This window comes from Protopterus annectens, chromosome 4.part0 (assembly GCF_019279795.1).
Source record: "Protopterus annectens isolate FY-2018-M chromosome 4.part0, PAN1.0, whole genome shotgun sequence".
In the NCBI taxonomy this organism is placed as follows: Eukaryota; Metazoa; Chordata; order Ceratodontiformes; family Protopteridae; genus Protopterus; species Protopterus annectens.
In genome coordinates, this window is record NC_056733.1 from 1,527,024,192 (window position 1) to 1,527,048,390 (window position 24,199).

The 24,199-nt window shown below is 39.1% G+C and overlaps 1 protein-coding gene across 1 annotated transcript in view; it reads right to left on the reverse strand.

Moving 5' to 3' along the window:
• Positions 1-24,199, reverse strand: part of HTR4 (5-hydroxytryptamine receptor 4) — a 3,476,249-nt gene that overhangs the window by 1,885,485 nt on the left and 1,566,565 nt on the right. Inside the window, exon 5 of the mRNA XM_044069347.1 lies at positions 10,944-11,097. Coding sequence (XP_043925282.1) covers positions 10,944-11,097 — 154 coding nt within the window. The remainder of the gene's footprint in view (positions 1-10,943; positions 11,098-24,199) is intronic.

Below are 24,199 nucleotides of genomic sequence, written 5' to 3' on the forward strand. Positions count from 1 at the left end.
TGCAGTCAAATGGCACAGAGTGTCACATGCAGTATATGACAGAAAAATGCCAAAAAAACTGAAAAGTAAGGTGTAAAAAACAGTGGTGTGACCGATACTACTGTATGACATGGGAACTTGGGTAATAAAGGCAGAGCAGTTCAGGAAGCTAGAGGGGATGGAAATGAAGTGCCTGAGATGGGTGGTAGGATGCACACTGTGGGAGAGATGAAGAAATGAGAATATAAGAGCAGAAGCCAAAGTAGCTATAATTGCAGAAAATGTCAAGGAGAACAGATTACAGTGGTTTGGGCATATGTGCAGTTACTGAAACATGGTTCAAAGCATGGACAGTACTCTGGCAGGGCATGGCTATAATGTCTTTCATACATTCTGACCACCTACTGAACATGAAAGAGCAAAAGGCTGAGGTATATCTATCTACATAAAGGATGGTCAAACAATATGACATGCTTGGGCTACTTCATGTCCAACTAACCATGGGAAAAACACATTATCATATTCTTGCTAGCTACAGGTTCCCCACCAAGAATCAGGAAACCCATACATCACACTTGAAGTTAATAGAATCACTCACCATCCAGACCAATACTGTATTCATGGGTGAATTTAACTACTCCTCCATTAATTGGGAGGCATAGGTGACCACTAATATGCAGGCCCAAAGATTTCTTGAGTTTGTAGATTCAAATGCCCTGGAGCAGCTAGACTGCACTCCCACTAGGGCAGCAAATATACTAGATCTGGTGTTCACAAATATGGAAGAGTGCTGCACCCTCCCTAACATGATATCCTCACTGGTAAGATCAGATCGCAAGTGATCTCCCTTGAAATAAAGGTAAAACTAGTTCCCCACCTAACCCCAAAAACTTCGAAAAATTCTCTATTATTATTATTAGTTTCTAAGCTCCCCCACATCTAGAAAACACAGAAACCTATGCAGAGGTATACACAAAAGCCCTGTATAACCATATAAACAACTGCATAGAAACTGCAGTACCAGACCAAAATAAACCTAGGTCAAATTGCAAAAACAAGCCACTCTCGTGGATCCCTGGTATTAGGCTGTACAATAAAAGAAAGAAAATCCTGTTAGGAAGTAAGAGGGAATGTGCACAACACAGCAAAAAGGCCCCTATTAGTCTAAATAAGTGAATCAGAGAACCAGTCAACTCTCTAAAAGCAGACTATGAGCTAAAAATACCCATCAAAGCTAAGGATAACCATAGAAGTATTTTTCAGTTATGTTCGTAGTCTTAAGGGCAACACCCAACAATGTGCAGAAGTAGTTGTAGAGGACATCAATTGTACTCACCCAGAAGATATAGCAAATCTGCTGGCCGACAAATCCAGCTCAAATTTCAGCTCCCCATCACCCCCAGTTCTTCCCCAAGAAATTCCCTCCATCACTTCACCACAAGTAACCACCAAATAACAGGTTGTCACTGTACTCTCTAAAGCCAAAAACACAGCTTAAATGGGGCCTGTCAGTTTACCAGTTTGCCTTTTAAATAACTTAAATCAGGACTTATCAGGCCCATTAGAATGCCTATATAACCACAGCCTCTGAACTGGCTTTGTCCCGACAGAGTGATGGACAGCAACAGTCATTCCTTTGCATAAAGGAGGAACATTGACTGACCCAGGAAATTACAGACCCATACGTCTGACTAGTCTTATATGTAAGTTCATGGAAAGAATAATCATGGACTTGGTAAATAAGGGCATAGGAAACCTCCAAACAATGGACCCAGCTCAATTTGACTTTGTCAAAGGCAGGTCATGCCTATTGACTCTGATGAGTTTCTTTGAGAAAGTCATTAAGACCATGGATGAGGGTAAATACTGCCTACCTTGACCTGGCCAAAGCATTTGACACAATTCCATATGCAGGTATTATAAATAAACTCACAAAACTGGGCATAACTCTCTAGGTCACAAGATGGCTAGCCAATTAGCTCGCAGACAGGATACGTGGTTAAAGTTGGTGAATCCAGATCCAAGAAGCCAGTTACTAGTGTTGTGCCACAGGGCTCAGTGCTAGGATCACTCCTCCTGAGAATATACTTTTCTGAAGTCAATTGTGGAAGGCCTCTGGATGATAAAGTTTGCCTACAACCACAAGCTGGGAACAATGAAGATATCCTTCAAGAGGGTCTAGATCAGACAAATGACTGGGGCCAGAACCATGGCCTAAAATGAAATGTGAAAAAATACATTATCCTACCCTTTGGGATGTCACATACCCCTGCAAATTACAACATTAATAGCATACCCCTAAGAGTAGACTTAGAGGTGAAAGATGTAGGTACACAGATAGATAAAAGCCTGAACTTTGACAATGATGTGTCCACAGATGTGAAGAAGTACTGCTATGGGGCACAACATATAAATAAAGGTATGGCATCCAAATCTAAGGAAGTTATAGTCCTACTGTACTCAGCCCTCATTAGGCCTATAATCTAATACAATGCACCATTTAGCATGTACTTGACTAGGCACTTACAGCAGCTGGAGTGACCTCAAAATTCTTCACAAAAAAATACAGGGTGTAAACAACATGGCCTATGTGAAAAAACTAAATGCTCCATCCCTTTACTCCATCTCCTTCCGACTATTAAGGGATGACCTATGCCTTACCTACAAGGCACTTACAAATCCAGCCCCGATAGAGCTGCTACCCATCCACAAGTCAAACAACATGAGAGTCACCCAATCTAGGCATCTAAACTAAGTCAGTGATTAAAACAAAACATGCTGGAGAGACAGATGTGTCTCAGAGATTGCCCCTTTAATTGAAACAGGCTACTTATTCCCATCAAGCAGAGCCCTTCTTTGGCCTTCTTCAAATGCAATTTGGATCAATGCATGGTGAACTGCAAATTCACACCTGGGGTAGTGTCTATGTCCCTTATGGACAGGGGCACTCTAGAAGATATTCAACGCATAGGCACAAATCCATGCCATCCCTTTTCCCCTAGGGGCCATATATCGGTAAAATCAGGGTATATTGGCTACATGTTTAATGGCTCTTAAGCCGTTAGCCTAGTAATCTCCTGTGAACTTATGAAACTATGAAAAAAGAGCCATAAAGATGATAGAGTGGACTACTGAGGATAATAAAGAAATTATGTATTGTTAATATTATGCAAGTCCAGAATTTCTGGATAGAAGATATTCAAAAAGATTAAGAAAGAAATTAGGGGAAAAAAAACTTACAGAAAAAAACCTGTCAAAAACCTTCAAATGTAAATTTGTGTTCATTAATAAAACATATTCATGAAAAACATATACACCAAGAAGCTTTGGGCTTGGAAAAAGAAGAGATTGAAGAAGTGTGAAAATATAAAGAACAAAACCTGGAGATTTTTTAAATATATAACAAAGAAATATAAACATGGGAAAGAAAGAGAGATCTGATATGGTACAATATTTATTCAAAGCAAAAAGCCAAACTAATTAATACAAAAAAGAAATAACTCCAAAGATATTTGAAGAGAAATACAGGCAAAAACCCTCAAATATGGAAAATTTCACAGCACAAAAAATAAGATCACAAAGGGAGAAAGTTGAACAAATGATTAGTAAAACAGAAATTAAACAAATGGAGTTGAAGTTATGGATTACCTGGAAAGTGAAGGAAGGGCGGCGCAGTGGTGCAGCGGTTAATGCTGTCTCCTCACAGCAAGAGGTTTTCCGGTTTGATTCTCGGCTGGGGTGCCTTCTGTGTGGAGTTTGCATTTTCTCCCTGCGTTCGCGTGGGTTTCCTCCGGGTACTCCAGTTTCCTCCCACATTCTAAAGACATGCTTCTGGAGCATTTCTCCCTGGGTCTCCGCTGAAAACAGGATCTGTGGAACCTAGTCGGACTTTCCCGGTCAACAAATGTTAAATAAAAAAAATAAATAAAATAAATTTAGTGTAGAATGTCCAACACAGGTTATGTCACAGCATGATATAAGAAGAAACAAGTGGAGTGGGAGACATCTGAAAAAGAAATACAGACATAGGAAAGAAAAAGAGATTTAATATAGTGCAGTATTTATGCAAAAGAGAAAGCAAAACTAATCAATACAAAAAAGCAGCACCAAAGATGTTTGAAGAGAAATACAGGCAAAGGCATCTGGATGTGAAAAGTGTACAATATAAAAATAAGAAAAGAAAGTGGGAAAGTGGAAAATATGATTATTAATGGAGAAGTTAATAAATAGAAAACGAAGAAGTTATGCATTGCCTGCAAAGTGAAAGATTTAGTGTTGAGAATCCAACACTGGTAAAGTCACAGCATGATGAAACAATGAGTCCCCATATTAAGGAGAAACAGGTGGTACGGGAAGCATCTGTTCAGCTACCACTGAAGTCTTCAGTAGGAAACCAGTACAAAAGTACAGCTGGAGATGCACAGCAAGGGAAGGAGCAGGAAAAAGTGGGAACTCTGATAAAGTCAATGTTATGGAGTGGTAGATCAGCTTGTTTCCATATGAAAGAACAATTGATGAGAAAGGATGCAGCTGAAGAGACTATGTCACACGAAGATGTTCTGGAACTTTCTTTAGAATGCCCACAGGAAATGAAGAATAATGAATGTGCCCTCAGTTTAGAAGAAAAAGGGAAGATTTGCTTGCTTTAATAGACATTGATAGATATATTAAGATTGATTAAAGAAACAGATTACAGAAAGTCAATAAGACCCAAAATGTTAAACATCTGATAAAATAAATCGACACAATAATCAAGACTAAATTCATGTGCTACAACAGAAGTAAATAGGATATATTACTGTGCAGCTAAATTAATAATAGATTAAGAACAAAATATTAAAATGCAGGGCAATAAGGGAAGGGAAGAAATCAAATGTCATCATGGAAGTACCAACTAGAGAATATTATAAAGCAATTAAGGCAAGAAGGGTCAAAGTTAGAAGAGTATAGAAGAGGGAACAGATCAACAAAAATACTTAGAAAGATGTGATAAAAGTAATGTGCAGTAGTAGAACACAACAAGATGTATCATACACTATTGCAAATATTAACTAAAGATATCAAAGCAGGTACAAAACTTTTAAGATATGCAGATAAATATAAAGGAAAACAAAATAAACAATTTAATCATGACCCAACACATTTTTATAGAGAATTAAGAAAGAAAGCAAAAGGAATAGAAACACCACAAAAAAGCAGAAAGAGGCACATTTTATAAAAATATCTGTGAAGCCCCTGTGGAACATAACAAAGATAATGAATGGACAGAATAAGAAGAAGAAACAGTAAGAAGTTCAAATGGTCTAAACTTTTGAGACAGGAGAGGATAACCAGGCTGGATAAGGAAAAAGTCATGGTCATCTGTCTATCAGGTGCCAGGATACACTATATCATATACGCACTCAAGTCTCTCAACAACAGGTACTGTTATGACTCCATCATCGTCCATGTTGGTGTGAATGACTTGAGACATACCTCTCTGGACTATATGAAGAGAGACATGACCGAGCTCTCGGACTATATGTCTCAGGCAGGTATCAACCCTAGCCTTAAGCATCATTTTACCTTCACCTAGGATGATGCCTCAATACAAACAGAAAATGATTGACTTCAATAATTGGCTTAGTTTCTGGCATCATTCTAAGGGGATCCAGTATCTGTCAGCCTGGGATGACATGATCAACAGACATCAATGCTTTTCCAAAGATCATCTTCATCTGTCATCCCTGGGATTTCAGGTACTAGCTAAGACTCTTGCCACCCCCATAATGTCTTTTTTAGACAGTGTCTCAAGGACAAAATTCCTGACGTAAAAACTCCATTAAAAAAAAAACTCAAGGTTATACTGCTGAATTCTAGGAGTCTTGACATGAAAATGCACTCACTGAAAGCAGTCTTCACCTTGGAAGATGCAGATATTTGTGCAGTCAGAGAGAGAAGGTTCAAGGCTGTGTACAGCACCCCAGCCATACCAGGTCACACCTCCTTCTACACGTTCAAACCATAAACTGCAAGGCATGAAAACTAAAGGAGGTGGTGTATCAGTTTTCATTAAAGAGAAATACACCTCCAAATTGGTGAAACAGTATGATTCCCTGGAGATACTTCAGGTGCAATTAATGGTTGGTAGGACACCTATTCAAATCATTGCCAGCTACAGACCCCCTCTGTGAATCATGATACCCCCTCTGCCTATTTAGATCTACTTGAGTGTATTAAGATACAGCTGAACACCATGGTTTTGGGTGACTAACTACCCATCCATTGACTGGGTAAATTACTCGTGCTCAAACTCACTTGCTCAAAGGTTCCTCGACTTTGTTAACTCCAATGCCCTGGACCAGCTGGCTGACAACCCACAAGGGGTACCAACATCCTGGATCTGGTGCTTATCAATATGGGGGACCACTGTAGCACCCTCATAAGGGGTGCCAACATCCTTGATCTGGTGCTTATCAATATGGAGCACCACTGTAGCACCCTCACTGTGAGGTCTTTCCTGGTGAGATCTGACTACAAATCAGTCTCATATGAAGTAACTATCACACCTGACCCCCCCCCCCAGCAACAACTAAACTATAAAACTTCTCCAAATAGATTATAATCGCTTACAGGATGGAATAAATAGTGTATCTGTACCTCCTCCCTCAGACGGAACTAGCAACTATGCTGAGTTCTACACCAATACTTTATACAAACACCTGTATAACCGCATTGACTCAGCTGTACCTGACAGGACCAAAACAAGCTCCTCAAGGAAGAGCAAACCTGCCTGGTTGACAACTGTCATTAACAGGCTTTACAATAACAGGAAGAAATTGCTATCTGAGTAAGAGGGAGCAAGCCATAAACTGGAAACACTCCCTCATCAACATAAACAAATGAAAAAGATTTCTCGTGGAGTCCTTCAAAGCAAACTATGAATCCAAATTAGCTTCCTCAACTAAAGACATCCATAAGGAAATGCTTTAGTTACATCCTTAACCTAAAAGGAAAGGCCCAGATTTCTGCAGAACTGGTAGTTAATGATACCACATATACTGAGCCTGTGGACATAGCTAACCTGTTGGCTGACAGGTTCTGTGAAAACATCATTCCACTGACCCACCACACATACCCCATGACATCCCTGCCACCTGCCCCCTACTTTGTATCTCTAAAGAGCAGGTTGTTAATGCTCTCAATAAGGCCAAAAACAGCATTTATGGAACCTGATAACATCCCAGGCTGCATCTTATATGGGCTGCAACAAGTATTAGCAACAACATTAGGTCCACTTTTCAGTCATAGTCTAAGCACCAGCTTCATCCCAGCTGAATGGAAAATGGCCACCGTTATTCCCTTGCACAAGGGTGGTACTTCCACTGTCCCTGGGAAGTATAGACTTGTTAGCTTGACTGGTCTTAAATGCAAGGCCATGAAGCAAATCATCAAGAAGCTAATCAACAAAGATATAGGTAATCTCCAAACACTTGACCCTATTCAGTTTGGATTTGTCAAAGGGAGATCATGCCTGTTAAACTTGGTGGACTTCTTTGAGACAGCCACTGATAGAACCCATACAGTACATTCAAAACAGGGGAATCTACCTCCACCAGTGGTATTCCACAATGATCAGTCTTAGGACCTCTACTGTTTGTAACCTGTTTCTCTGAAGTACAAGCAAAAACTAACGGTCTGTGGCTGACAAAGTTTGCTGATGACTGTAAACTGTGATCATAGAACCTCCAAATTATGTCAACATCCTACAAGAGAGTCTTACACAAACAAATGAATGGTGCCAAAGTAATGGCCTTAAATTAAATGCAAAAAATGTATTATTATCTCTTCCGGTAAGGGCAATTTTCCTGCTAACTACCACAACCACATCAACAGCAACACCTTAAGTATGCACTCAATGGTGAAAGACCTGTTCACTCAGGTTGCAGCAGCCTCACCTTTGACCACCATGTCTCCACAGTGGTGAGAAGGGCATTATATATTGCTCATCTCATAAGTAAGGGAATTGCATCCAGAAAAAAAGAAGTTATAACCTCCCTGTACTCTTACTTCATCAGGCCAATAATTGAGTACAATGTCCCTTTTGATATGAACCATTCCAAGTACCTGCAGCAATTGGAGAGACCACTAAGGTTCCTCACAAGGAAAGTTTTAGGTCTTCAGTATCTGTCCTATGTGGACTATCTGAAATCACTGTCATGTTATTCTGTTTCACACAGATTACTCAGAGGCAATCTCTGCCTTGCATACAAGGCAATCTCTGACACTGTTTTATTGGAAATGCTGCATTTCTGTAAATCAAATGGTACACAGGTTACTCGCTCTAAAGACCTTAACCTGGTATGTGACATTAATAGAACCTGCTTGAGAGACAGATTTGTCTCCCACATGTTACGACACCTTTAGAACAGACTCCTACTTCATGTCAAACACAGCACCTCATTGGCCCTCTTCAAATGCAATCTTGACAGTTGGATGGGTAACCATAAATTCACTCCAGTGGTTCCACCTGTGTCCCTCTTGGACAGGGACAATACGTGCTGATAATGGAAATAAGGGTAGAACTTGGCTAGGCTTGTAAGGGTGTTAGGGCTATAAGCCTAGTAACTTCCTATGATCCTATGCTTATCAAATTATACATAAGAATCAGTGCATACAAAGGTTCATAGGTTCATAGATTAGCACTAAGCTAACTGCCCTTGTGAGCCATTTTAAGCTTAGCCAATTATCCCTTGTGAGACTCAAACCTTGCACCTTGTCTTTGTAAGGCAAACACCTTAACCATTAGGCCACCCTCCCACCCAAGATTAGATATTCCTCATTCTGAAGGAGGTATGGGCCTCCTCAAAATTGATTTCATGTAAAGATCTGCAGTCATAGGACTGCATACATATCTGCTGACCTCACAAGATCCAAACATAGTGAAAGTTTTGAAACATGTAGAAAACAAATCTAGGATTACTTCTCTGCCTGGTTTAGCAGAAACATATCAGTTTCAAGCAGGAATGGAAACCAAACCATTAGTAGACAAAAATCAGGCAGCAACTAAATGTGCCAAAAAAACAAAAGAAAGAATATAAGAAGGATAAGATGAGAAGGAAAGAAATGTGGCAAATGCATAAAAACAGTTGCAAGTGCAGAAAACTCCTGGAACAGCTCATGTAAATCAGGATCCGAGACAGGAATGGTTAAGGAGGGGTGAATTTAAACCAAAAGATGAAAGGTTAATATTAGCGGCAACAGTAGATTGCATACATGTTGGTTTACAATGTCCATTGAACATCTGGGAGAATCAGACAAATGCAGGTTCTGGAAAACAGAACTGAAAACATGGCATTTCTTGTTGGTGGGTGTGATATACTAATGGTAAAGGGCCTGTATACTGAAAGGCATAATAATGTTTCAAGACTGTTGCACTGGGAATTGTGCAAACATTTTAATACTGAAGTTGCTGAGAAGCATTGGAAACATGAGCCATAAAGCATTATACAGAATGATGAAGTTTATATCAAATGGGATTACCCATTACCAACAGTTAAAAAAATAGAAAACCTGATACAGTAGTTCATAAAAAGAAGACAAAAATAACTTTGATCACTGAAATTGCTACACCCAGTGATTACAGCATGTTATGTACAGACAGACACAGAGTCAGGATTTGCAGGCAGAAATGAGGACAATGTGGAAGAGGATACGCAGACAGTTCCAATAGTAGTAGGAGCAATGGGTCTCATAAGAAAAAGACTTTACAGTTGTGTTTAGATATGCTACCATTGCATGTAGCTCCATATGAATTGCAGAAGAAGAACGGGCAAATTGTGGGTGCTGCAAAGAGAACTTTTGGCTAAGAATAAAGTTTCAAACAATATTCATTTCATTAACTTTGATCATTCTTTCACTTAGGAATGGGATCCATTTCCATCATTGTATTAGAAACCCAAAAGATGTGGAGGAATTAAACCAGCAGAAATTCAGCCATGGTCGCGCGGAAACTCAGCAGTGGTCTTTGTATATTCATTAATATATAGAAATATACAAATATGTACTTCTGTAGATGTGAACTTTATTTGAAATGTGTGGAGCTTTTCTCCCCGGGCCTCTACTGAAAATGGACATATATCCAGCTAGACTAGCCCTGTTAACAAATGTAAAATAAAATAAAATAAAATAAATAATAAATTATATGCCAAAACACAGTAGTGATCTCTTATGTATTGACTAATGAATATAAACTGAAACACAACAGTGGTCTCTATATTCATTGCTAAGTATATACTGAAACACAGCTATGGTCCCTCTCTCTCTCTCTCTCTCTCGCTATATATATATATATATATATATATATATATATATATATATATATATATATATATATATATATGTGTGTGTGTGTGTGTGTGTGTTTGTGTATATATATATATATATATATATATATATATATATATTTATATATATATATATATATATATATATGTGTATATATATATATATATATATATATATATATATATATATATATATATATATATATATATATATTCATTAACAAATATGTACCAAAACACAGCAGTGGTCTTTATGTAGTCATTAATGTCCCACTGTGAAGAGTACCTTAGGTTAAAACACTTAGAACTAGCATTAACATTTAAAAATCCAGCAATTACACTGAGTCATTATATTCTAGCAATACAACATATTGTGCCATGTCGGTCTATTAAAAAGCATAAAAAATTGCACAGTATCTGTCTGAGGAAGGAGTGTAAAATACCCTTTGTTGTCACCCATATTTCATGTTTTCATTTGCTCAGATTTGTTTTCTGAAACAGGAACACTTTAGGTATGCAGAAAATGATACTAACAATGGATAATTGTCCCAGCAGAAGTAAAAAAAAAAAAAAAAAAAAAAAAAACTTTTAGACATCAGCATGCATAACATTTTATCACACTGATCTCTAACCACTCACCAAATGCCGTATCCCAATGGTGTTCCAACCTTGCATTATTGGAAGGAAAGAAATGAATGAGGGAATTACCCAGCATCCTCCAAGCATTACAGCTATGCGTAATGGGGTCATCTTGTTACGGTAAACCAGTGGTTGACAGCAGATGGCATAATATCTGTGAGAGGGAAAGAAAAATGTTAATGAAAACAAAGGATCTGACTGCTGAAATTATCTAAATTGGAAAATTGCCATTAAAAGGCCCTGTTACCTGTGATGTTTGGAAAAAAAGAATCATATATGTCTGTTTACGTTACATCTACTTTCTACTTACCACAAAAATCATTATATGCATAATATTCACCCAACAGGTTATCTTCCATTTGGACAGCATTTTTCTGCTTACTTCACATAATTATTTACCTTTTCCAGCTTACAAAGAAAAAATAAAATAAATAATATAAGAATGGTACCAACATGTATGTCTGTGTATGTGCTCACACAGATTAGCACATGTATGCATGCATTTGCATTTATGTATGGGGGTGGTGTGTCTGTTTAACCAAATAATAATCATAGCATTTATCTGTGGATGATTTATGTGACTTCCTCATAGTCATGGTAGGGGGACCCTATAAGAAGGTTTGGATTTTACTCTGTGAGTCTGTGTTTGTAAAGAGTTGAAACTAGTATTTTTTTCTTTTTTCCCTGTACTTACTACATCCTTGCTAATGACTATTAGCCACCACCAGTTCATGTCCTCATTCAGTGGGGCTACCAGACCTGCCTTAGCCTTCCTCAGGCTCAACTCAAACTATGTCTGTGATGCTAGTGCAAAATCATACTGTTGCTTCGGAGTGTTCCTTAACCCCCAACACTTTATGACAGCATTATGACTTCTGAAATGGCTGTCCTCAAGAGGTGGATGCTCACTTCTGACTGTGTGCAACCACCTTAGCAAGTGGGATCCCACTTGCTGCATGGAGCTTGACATGCTCTTAATGTTGCTATTCCACTTAGCCTAGGCAGCTTCCTTACCTCCAGGACCAGGGAGCTAGCATTGTCCACTCAGTCCCATCCTACTCCACTTGGACCCACTTGTACCTGTTGCCACTAGTTGAATAAAGGTTGCCTGGGGAGCAGTGAGGGCTTTATACCTTGTGCCACAGTCTGGGGAGGCTGAAACTAGTGTTTCTGATATTTTTGAACAATAGGGTGCAACCCATGTTTAAGGCTTTTAGATTAGTATTATATTTTTTTATCATTTGACAGCATCTGTATTTCAAACATCTTTAGATTTAATTTACAACAAATTCACCTACTTTCCATTTTTCTCATGTGAGTAAACTATAATATGAGATCTTAAATATTTTATACTTTTATAACATGACAACAATGTGTTGGTCAGTAAAAGTGATAGTTTTCAAATATTTGAAACTTTTATAGAGAAAAATAAAGTAATATTACCATCAACTGTAAAATAACAGTTAGGAATTCAACAAGCAGATGTCCCATTACTTCTACATCTAAAGGTATAACCTATGTACAGTTTTTAACAGAATACCCAGATTTTTTGCTACCTGAAAATATCAACTGTTTCTTATGATATAACCTTGCATTGATAAGTACAACTACATGGCTAATATGATCAGTAGAATTCAAAAGGTCAACAAGTATCATTATATTTGGTTTCCTCTAGAACTGTGTAAATGAATTGTATTCAGGGTGAGTAATACATTATATGTCTAGAATATATCTGTATTGAGCTTTAAAAGTCATATATATTTCTCCAGAAAGGCAACTTTGTATCGCCGGAAGTATACCAAAATCAAAACTCTACAAGCTGACAATGGCAAAATGGAGGGGTCAGTTTCAGCATTGAGCAGCACTTAAATCTTTATGAGAAGGGCAGTAGTCACAAACATATTTTGTGGCTAAGTACCAAGTATATCTAAATGAAAATGTTACTAAAAGCTGCCAGAGAGGACTTGAGATGTGACCTGTTGTACACAAGCAATGAATAAATGGTTTTAAAAGCATTTAACAGTGACAGTTTGGCATGCAGTATTTATGTTTGGTTTCTAATAGATTGGATATATAAGTTGCTTTAAGGCAAGGAATGTAGGATCATAGGATCGTCGGAAGTTACCAGGCTAATGGCTCTAGGGTCCTTACAAGCCTAGCCAAGTTCTACCCTTATTTCCATGATCAGCACCTCTGGGGTGAATTTACAGTTAGTTACCCATCCAGTTGTCCAGATTGCATTTGAAGGGGGCCATTGAGGTGCTCTGTTTGACATGAAGTGGGAGTCTGTTGCAAAGGTGTGGTTACCTTTGGGAGACAAATCTGTCCCTCAAGCAGATTCTATTTATGTCACATACCAGTAGCATATATTTATAAAGTATCTATACTGAGATATTCTTACCTGAGAAGCAAAAGCTGCAGAAACATATGTCCTCTCTCAAAAAGGATTTTGTTTTTGTTATGGAAACATGCCATGACAAAATGCCACTGTACCAATGGTGAAAATGAGGTGCCTTCAGCTTTAGCACTGAACTGTATTTAAATCTTAACCCAATTGTCCTAGTATACTTCCTCAAATGCTTTACTTAGATTATTTAGAGGTGGGCTGACATATGCTTTTTACACACTTCTATCATATTTATGTGCTAGGCAAGTCACTTCACAGTCATGGTCTGTTATGCTGTATTATACTTGGTTTGCAAAGGGGTTGGTGTATAACCAAGGAAAATGAGTTTCCATTTGCTGTCAGATGCTACAGAATTTAAAAACTGGACTGTATGTGAGCTGGAAAAATAGTTTACATGCAATTTGGCATTTTAGACCAGGATTCATGTTCATTGCAACTTGCATTGATTTTTATAGTTACTACTTGCAGAACTTTTGTTTTATTAAGTGATCTGCATTTATAATTTGTATTATTTTTCTTATGTGTTAATACAAAAATTATAAAATTATTTTTATTTATTTATTAACCAGGTAAACACAGTATGGCCAAAGTTTTTTTAATGGAGACTAATGAACTTAAACACTAGACTAAAAGATAAAGCTTATTGTCAACTTAGAACATTAATCCTATGTGCTAAATACCAGAATTACAGTACTGAGATGAACCCGCAGTAGTGGTGCTGCAGTAGCGTTGTCGCCTCACAGTAAGACGCTGTCCAGTTCGATTCTCAGCTAGAGCATCTTCTGCATGGAGATATGCGTGAATGGGCGTACCTTCATTGAAAGTTGTGTGTCAGGGCTGGTAACTGGGCACGTAAATATCAACTACCAATCATTAGCGGACCGTAGTTCCGCTGTGGCAACCCCTAACTGGGAAAAGCCGAAAGACACAAACAAACAGTACTGAGAACAAATTACATGTAATCATGGATACATAATTACTAGAAATACAACTCTTGAGAATGGAATTTCATAACTACAAATCCTGGGTGGTCATGCCTAAGTACCGCCCATTTATGACATAATTTGCCATGGGTAAAATGCTATCCACTTTAAGTATTTGCAAAGGCATTATAACAATCTAAAGAGCGTAATAAAACAAGAATTAGGTTCAAAATATAACAATTATGCCATCACTTTGGTATATGTGCACTCACGTTCAGTGGCACTTTTGCTCAGAAGCTATCCCATTTGTTGCCACCAAACTATTTGTGTCTGTTTTATTACAAATATAGAAGTGCTAGACTAATGAGTATAGTGGTTGTCTGACATCACCACTTTACCTATTGTGATAAGTGACCTAACACAAAATTTGGTTTTAGCTTGCTTTCACATGGTGTACTATACCTCTCACCGGTCAAGATTTTTGCTCATATCTTTGGTCTGTTACTCATAAAATTGTGGTTTGCTGGCATATCATTGATGACTAAAGTCAGAAAATAATGGCAGGTATTTGGGTTTCAGTAATGCAAAAACAGTTATTCTATCAACTTTCTAAGTTTGTAAGAGCAATGTTTAAAAATGTGTCTCTATTTCTGGGCCTTTGTCCCCCCATTATTTGTGGCTTTGTCCAGATTTATTGCTCTAAGAGGCTGAGAGGTATCACATGTATATGGTCTTAGAGAAGGTAAATGAGCTGTGCCTCCTTGAAGTGGCAGTTACGAGCCAGAATTTTCAGAGACCTAAACTGTTGATAAAATGTATCCTAAGACTGGCTTTGCATCCAGGCTGCATTCCTGAGGACCTAGAATCAAACCAGGTATACACCTAAAATGATAAATTATAAATTAGTACTTGCATATTTATTTATGTATTCATTTATTTGACATTTGTTAAGCGGGATATAGTCCATCTGCACAAAAGCCCCTTTTCAGTGATGGCTCAGGGAGAAAAGCTCCACAGAACAAGTAAGCAAGGAGATTTACAAAACTGAAGATGAATACAGTGAAAAATTTACAATAAAACGGTTAAACAAATGTAGATAAAGCTCCACAGTGCAATATAGTAACAGACACTGAAGAAAAAAACATAGCAAAGAAATATACAATAAAACATTTGAATTAATTTACATAACACATTGGGTTATCTTCAGAGGGTAATTGTATAATACAGAGCGGTTAAGTGAGTTATGGTAGTAGGGAAGGGAGAAATAGAGAGCATAGTGATAGAGAAACGGGTGGTTTCATGTGGGATGATTAAAGAGGCAAATCCATGTGCTATTAAGGTACCTTTTGAGAGTTTTCTTGAATCTGTGGCTGTAGGAAATATTTCTAAGGTTCATGGAGAGCTTGTTCCATGCAAGAGCAGGGAAGTAGCTGTAGAAATTCTGTCCAATAGATTTTTTAGGTTTGCGAATTTGTAAGAGACACTGGTCAGAGCTTCTGAGGGATCAAGGGGGCTTATAGAAAAAGACAAGTGAGGAAATGCTAGGGCAAGAGGAGGGCTTATTCAAAATGGTATGGATAATGAGAAGTTGGGTAAGTAAGAGTTGGTTAGGAAACTCTAGCCAGCTGAGTGTCTGGAGAGAGTAACAGTGGTGTTAATATGAGACAGATTGGCTGCAAATCTAGCAACTATGTTGGAGGTGCTTTCAAGTTTGTAAAGTAGTGAAGACTGTAAGTTGGTTAAAATCTGAGAGCTGTAAAAGAGGTTGGGGAGAAGGTAAGCTGGATCCTGGAGTTGGGTGTGAGGAACCTTTTGTTTTTATAGAGCAAACCAAGCTTTGGTGGGTTTTCTTGATGCAGTTAAGTACATGAAGGTCACATTTTAGTTGATCACCCATTATTACTCCAAGCAGTTTAGTGTGTGATTCAGCTATGATCGTAGTGTTGTTGAGGGAAGAGGTGGTGAATAAGGATTTAAGATGGTAAAGGGATTTTGGGAGGAAGATAAGGAGTTTTGTTTTTTTAGGGTTTAATATGAGTTGGTTGTTAGTAAACCATGTTTCAGTGAGGTTGAAAGATGTTTGTGTCAGGGTTAGTAGGGCAGTGGGACTGTCAGCCATAGAAATGATGCTGGAGTTATCTGCGTACTGATGAGTGAAGACTGAGGACAGGATGTGTGAAGTTGGTTAGTAAAAATGTTAAAAAGGAGAGGGCCTAAAATAGAGCCTTGAGGGATGTCCATTTTGATGGGGAGAAAAGGAGAAAGAGCAGAGAGCCATTTTACAAATTGCAGCCTGTTTGTGAGGTAACTATTGAGCCAGGAGACAGTGGCTGAGGAGAAGTTGAGTTGAGAGAGTTTGGAGAGGAGGATGGGGTGAGAGATAGTATCACAGGCTTTGGAGAGATCTAGAAAGATGCAGGACACTAGTTTATCATTGCCTCTAGCTAGGGTGATGGAGTTAGCAAAGAGTGAAGTAGTGGTGCTGAGTTGTGTGTGGAAGCCATGTTGAGTATAGGTAATTAAGTTTTCATGAGTAAGATAAGCTGATTTTTGTTTATAAACACAGTGCTCAAGAATTTTGGAGCGGGGACAGAGTATGGCAATAGGCTAATAATTAGAGAGCTCAACAGAATTTCCACCTTTGTGGATTGGTATAGTATGGAACTTTTTCAAGAGGGTAGGAACAGTGGATTCACTAATTTTGTGGTTTATAAGGATGGAGGCAGAATATGACATGGAGTCAGCATAAGCTTTTATGAAGAGTGGTGGCAGGTTGTCAGCTGAAGGGGAACCTGGTTTAAGTTTGATAAGAAGTTTTTTGATGTAGCTGGATGGAATGGGTTTTAGTAAGAAAGAGTCGGAGGAGTGGTAGGGGGTGTGGGGCTGGGGTTGGGTAGACAGTTTGCATAAGTTTGTTGATGGTATCTATGAAGTATGAATTGAAAACTGAAGCAGTTTTAAGGGGTGTGTTATTGGGGCAGGGGTTGGGAGCTGAAGGATTTCTGGGTGGAGAATTTTATTGACAGCATTCCAAGATGTTTAGGGTTCCTGGGTTCAGTAATTTGGAGTGAGAGGTAGTAGTACTTTTTGTAAGAGTTTGTGTGTTTTTTGGTTAAATTTCAGAGTTCCCTATATTGTTGGCAGTGTGTGGGAGATTTGGTCATATTCCTGAGTTTCCAGGGACAGTCTCTGTTATGGATAAGAGACCGAGTAGAGTTGGAAAGCCAAGGGGAGCACTGTGATTTGACTCTGACAGTTCTACGAGGGGGTAAGGGAGTTCAGAATGTTTAGGAAGATGGAGGTGCATTGAAGGATAGCATCATCTAGAGGGAGGGAAGAGAGGAAAGACCTGTCAATAGCAGACAGAGAATTATTGAATGTATCCAGGTTGAAGTTGGTTAGCATTTGGCACTCTTTAAATTCATGAGGTTTAGAGAGGCGGGGGAGAATATTTGGACACATACAGGGGAGTGGTCACTGACTAAGTCTGGTAGGGATTCAGGGTAGTGATAGAGGTCAGGCTTAGAGACAAGTATGCAATCCAACATAGATCAGGTATTTGTGGGTTTATGAAGAAAAGTGGGTGAAGCAATAAGTTGAATGTATACATATAGGTTTATGCTGGTGGTGGGAAAGTTAGAGCTGAGGGTGAGCCAATTGATGTTAACATCACCCAGTATTATTGTTTCATTATGTATATTGTCAGACATCCACTGTAGGATTTGTTCTAATAGGGGATATGTTCTCTCTAGTGGGTATATAGATGGTGACTATGGTTACAGTTTTATGATTGTTGAGTTTGCAGTTGGCAGTAATGAGTTCAGCTGGGTGAAAGGAGGGGGGAGGGTTAATTGGGGGGATATGTATAGGAGGTGAGACTGAGTCAGTTTTTGGCCCTGTTACTTTGTACACAACATTTAAAATCTGTTAAGGCTTGAGAGTAATCTTTCCAAGGATTGTATTGGTAATAGTTCTTAGGGAATCCCATTTCTAGGTCCAATTCATGTAACGGATAAAACAAGAAGGTATCTAAGTTACAGACAATTTGGAAGTACTGGGACAGTCTACAGTGTTCAAACTTATGGGCTTCAATAAATTCATGTCACAAATAGGTGGTACCTAGGCCTGACCAACCAGGTAAACAGACCTGGAGTGGCACCCACCCACACATTTAGAATAAGGTATATAAATACTACTACAAAAGACCTGTTACACACTGCAGTCCTTATCTGCCATGAGTGAAAGAGATCAAACAGACTAAGACAATTGGCTCTGAGAGATTGTTTCAACTCAAGAACAACTGGGGAAGAACATCCACAAACAAAAGGCTGAATCCCCTTTTTTCTTTGTGTTTTGTTCATCTTAGTTCCCTAGCTTATATAGGAGACTGAGCTGATGACAGCCAGAATCCTGTAACCATACTGGGAAGCCTGTTTATATGGTTGCAGTTTGAAAGAGCAAACTCTAATTTGAGCGAATGTTTTTTTCTGTTGTAAAAAAAAATGGTCATATGAGTGAATGTTTTTTTCAAATGAAGTTTATCTGGCAGCCTTTTGTGTGGGATCCCATTGTAATGTGATCTTGGAGTTAATATATAGAAAAAGCGGGGGGGGGGTGCTACATAGGCGCTTATTATCACAATTTTAAGGCCCATGGTCTTGAAAATCATAATAACCCATCCATAAAATCAAAAGATTAAAATGCTGAAGGCCACCATGTCTAAACATCTTGAATGCAAGTCTAGGAGTTCGATAGTGGGGTCTTCAGCATTTTAGTCTTTTGATATAATTTTCTTGGGGGGAAGGGGAGCCCAGCCACTGGGGGATGCAAAAGCCATTGTATTTCATCATGCCAGTCCCAAGCCCAAATAAATTGCAAGGGTTATGTCAGAAAGGGCATCCAGTCTTAATTTTTTGCCAGATCAAATATGTAGACAACAATACAGATTTCCACACTGGATCAGTTGAGGCCCAGGTTAAGAACGACCACCTCTAGTCCTGTTAGCCAATAGGGTTGCAAGTGGAAATTGGGCTACTGTTGGCTGAATAAGAAGGAGAAGAAGAGGTGGAAGGCATGCCTAGAGGCAGGAGGAAAGGATGAAAATTAAGAGTGTGGTAAGTGAGGGTAGGAACTTTGAATTTTGGCAGTATGACTGGTAAAGGGAGAGTGCTATGATGGAGAGAAGGAAGGCTGACATACTGTGTGTGCAAGACACCATATGGAAGACAGTAAATCCAGGTGTATTGGAGGCAGGCTCAGATTGTTCTACTATGGTGTGGATGGCAGGAGAAATAGTGCAGGAGTTATCCTGATGGAACGGTGCATCAAGAGTGTTTTGGAATTGAAAAGAGAGAGACGGATAGGGTGTTGTTTATGAAGTTGGAAATTGAGGGTGTTATGATGAATGTTGTTAGTGCATATGCTCTGCAAGTTGGGTGTGTGATGGATGAGAAAGAACATTTTTGAAGCAAGTTGAATGAAGTGGTGGAGAATGTAGCCAAGGGTGCGACAGTGTTGATTGGAGCATATTTCAATGGGTATGTTGGTGAAGGGAACAGAAGGAATGAGGAGGTGATTGGTAGGTATGGTGTTACGAGGGGAATGTAGAAGGTCAGATGGTAGTGGATTTTGTGAAAGGAATGAGACATGGCTGTGGTGAATGCATATTTTAAGAAGACGGAGGAGCATAAGTTGACTTACAAGAGTGAAGGAAGATGCACATGGGTGGATAATATCCTATGCAGAAGGGCCAGTCTGAAGGAGGTTGGAGACTAAAAAGTTGTGACAGAGAAAGTGTAGTTAGGCAGCATAGGATGGTGGTCTGTAGGATGCTATTGGTGATCAACAAGAAGAGGAGGAGAGTGAGAGCAGTGCCAAGGATCAAATGGTGGAAGCTGAAAAATGATAACTGTAAGGTGGACTTCAGGAAGAGTTAAGACAAGCACTGGGTGGCTGTGAAGAGTTACCAGACAGCTGGGCAGCCACAGCAGAGTTGGTAAGGGAGAACGCTAGAAAGGTGCTTGCTGTGACATCTGGACAGAGGAAAGAGGACAAGGAGGCCTGGTGGTGGAATGAGGAAGTACAGGAGAGTATACAGAGGAAGACATTGGTGAAGAAGTAAGATTGTCAGAGAGATAAAGAAAGTAGACAAGACTATAATGAGATGAGGCGTATGGTGAAGAGAGAGAGGTGGCAAAGACTAAGGATAAGGCGTATGGCGAGTTGTATGAAAGTTTGGACAATAAGGAGGGAGAAAAGGACCTGTATCAATTAGCTATACAGAGGGACCAAGCTGGGAAAGATTTGCAGCAGGTTAGGGTGATAAAGGATAACAAGGGAAATCTATATGTGAGGAGCGTGTGTTAGCAGATGGAAATAGTACTTTGAGGGCTGATGAATGAAGAGAATGAGAAAGAGAGAGAGAGAGAGAGAGAGAGAGAGAGAGATAGAAGGTTGGATGATGTGGGGATAGTGAATCAGGAAGTGCCATGGATTAGCAAGTAGGAAGTAAGGATAGCAATGAAGAGGATGCAGAATGGAAAGGCTGGTGGTCCAGATGATATATCTGTGGAAGCATGGATGTGTTTAGGATAGATGGCAGTGGGGTTTTTAACCAGATTGTTTAATTAAAGCTTGGAAAATGAAAGTATGCCTGAGGAGTGGAGAAAAAATGTATTGGTACAGAATTCTAAGAATAAGGGGGGGGGTGCAGCTCTATAGTAACTACAGAGGGATAAAACTGATCAGCCACAGCATGAAGTTATAGGAAAGAGTAGTGGAAGCTAGGTTAAGAAGGGAGGTGATGATTAGTGAACAGCAGTACAGTTTCATGCCAGGAAAGAGCACTACAGATGCAATGTTTGCTCTGAGAGTGTTGATGGAGATGTATAGAGAAGGTTAGAGGGAGTTGCATTGTGTCTTTTTGGACTTAGAGAAAGCATATGACAGGGGGCCTAGAGAGGAGTTCTGGTATTGTATGAGGAAGTTGGGAGTGGCAGAGAAGTATGTAAGAGTGGTACAGGATATGTACAAGGGCAGTGTGACAGTGGTGAGGTCTGCAGTAGGAGTGACAGATGCATTCAAGTTGGAGGTGGGATTACATCACAAATCAGCTCTGAGCCCTTTCTTATTTGCAATGATGATGGACAGGTTGACAGATGAGATCAGACAGGAGTCCCTATGGACAATGATGTTTGTGGATGACATTGTGATCTGTAGTGAGAGTAGGGAACAGGTAGAGGAGACCCAGGAGAGGTGGAGATGTGCTCTAGAGAAAAGAGGAATGAAGATCAGCAGGACTAAGACAGAATATATGTGTGTGAATGAGAGGGAGGATAGAGGAATGGTGAGGATGCATGGAGTAGAGTTGGTGAAGGTGGATGTGTTTATATACGTGGGATCAACAGTTCAGAGTAACGGTGAGTGTGGAAGAGAGGTGAAGAAGAGAGTACAGGCAGGGTGTAGTGGATGGAAAAGAGTGTCAGGAGTGATTTGTGTCAGACGAGTACCAGTAAGAGTGAAAGGGAAGGTCTACAAGATGGTAGTGAAACCAGCTATGTTATATGGGTTGAAGACGGTGGCAGTGACAAAAAGACAGCAGTCAGAGCTGGAGCTGACAGAGTTAAAGATGTTAAGATTTGGACTGGGTGTGATGAGGATGGACAGGATTAGAAATGAATATATTAGAGGGTCAGCTCAGGTTGGACGGTTGGGAGACCAAGACAGAGAGGTGAGATTGGTTTGGTTTGGATGTGCTGAGGAGGGATGCTGGGTATATTAGGAGAAGGATGCAAAGGATGGAGCTGCCAGGTAAGAGGAAAAGACAAGGGCCCGAGATAAGGATGCGGAGAGAGAGAAGACGTGCAGGTGGTTGGTGTGACAGAGCAAGATGCAGAGGACAGGAAGAAATGGAAACAGATGATCTGCTGTGGTGAACCCTAATGGGAGCAGCCAAAACACAAAGAAGAAGATATAATGGTCTTGAGATTATGATTTTCAAGACTGTTGTCTTGAAAATTGTGATAGCAAACTGTGTGTGTGTGTGTGTGTGTGTGTGTGTGTGTGTGTGTGTGTGTGTGTGTACATATATATATATATATATATATATATATATATACACTTATGTGAGTGTGTGTGTGTGTTTGTGTGTGTGTGTGTGTGTGTATGTATAAAAAATATATAAAAACATAAATGAGAAAATCTTAATTCAGAAAAAAATAAAGTAAGTAATACATTGTCATTTTGAATTTTAATGTGGAGTTTTCTTGATCAGATACATACGAACATGCTGTCTGCATGATGATCATGCTATTAGCTCATGCAGAATGCTGTAAAACAATGAATATCCAGGTACTGTTCCAAAAATTTTATAAGAAACTTTGAAGCAATATAAACATATTTACTTTTATAAGCAGAGACACTTTCAGGTTAGAATGGCCATTAGAAAATGTAAACTACAGCACTTAAAAATATCTTCTCTAAAATAAAAGTTGTGTATATACCATGACCCCCCCCAAAACGTGCATGCTGATTGGCCAGCGTGCCCATTGTAAATCGAGTTATACTAATGGAAAAAGGTCCGGTCGCCCGGACTTTTTTCCATTAGTATAACTCGTTTTTTTAAAACACTGTCTCGCTATGTTAAATGGGTTTGGCATAGCGAGACAGCTTTAAAATAAGCAACGGAGATCTCCGTTGCTTATTTTAAAGCTGTCTCGCTATGTTAAACCCATTTAACATAGCGAGACATGTTTAAAACAACGGAGAAAGCAAGATCTCTGTTGCTTTTTTTTAGTGTCTCGCTATGTTAAATGAGTTTAACATAGCGAGACAGTTTTAAAATAAGCAACGAAGATGTCCGTTGCTTATTTTAAAACTGTCTCGCTATGTTAAACTCATTTAACATAGCGAGACATAAAAAGCAACGGAGATCTTGCTTTCTCCGTTGCTTTGCCCACAACTCTGATGTACTGCGCAGGCGCAGTACATCAGAACTGCAGCGGATGCCAGACATCTGCGGAAGGGCAGTAAACAGGCATTATACTATGCCATTATTTAAGAAAAGTAATAGTTTCTTTTCTTAAATAATGTCATGGTATAATAGCAATAACCCACTTCTGGGTGTGGGTAATGCTAAATTTACCACGGTTGGCTTTGTTTGGTCCCTCGGGCCGCCTCGGGACCAAACCACGCCAACCGTGGGTAAATTTAGCATTACCCACACCCAGGCATGGGTTATTGCTATATTATTACCATTCTTGATGCAAGAATTTGGAAAACACTAATTAACATGACATTGCTAACAAATGTCACTGACAGGCGTGGAGTAAAGATGCAGTTAGTGCCAGAGTTAACAGAAGCAATAGCAGATCAAGGTCAGAAAAGAGTCAGAAAGTGAAAAGTTGCATTGGGTTGAAAAACTGATTTCCCAGTTTACTCTTTCTTTTGGTTATAACTGGCAAAGGAGGAAACTGATTACTAAAAGTAAAACCAATTCAGGAATGCTAAGGAAATTCTATTTTTAGCAACTCTTGACACAAGCAGACACTGGCTTGCTTAATCAGGAAATGGAAAATAACTCGTATTATCTAACTTGCCAAACAGTGTTGACCTTCTGCTTATAACACAAAACTTTTACATCCATAAAACTGAATAAAGTACTTATATGAGACTCCCAGATCTCCTTTGCACTTTATGTGATTTGTTAAACACCGTTGATTATTTCAGTTGTTCTGTGAAACTTTTATACAGACAAAATGAGTTCTAACAGCACACTTCTACATGTCCTTGTTCTTTTTAAGATAATTCTGATCAGAACAAGTCTTCTTAACAATACTAGTTTTGTCTTTCTGTTTATTTCTATTCATAACCTAGCTGTAACTGTATGAATGTTTTTTGCTTAAGAAAGATAATTTATTTGCTTCTCT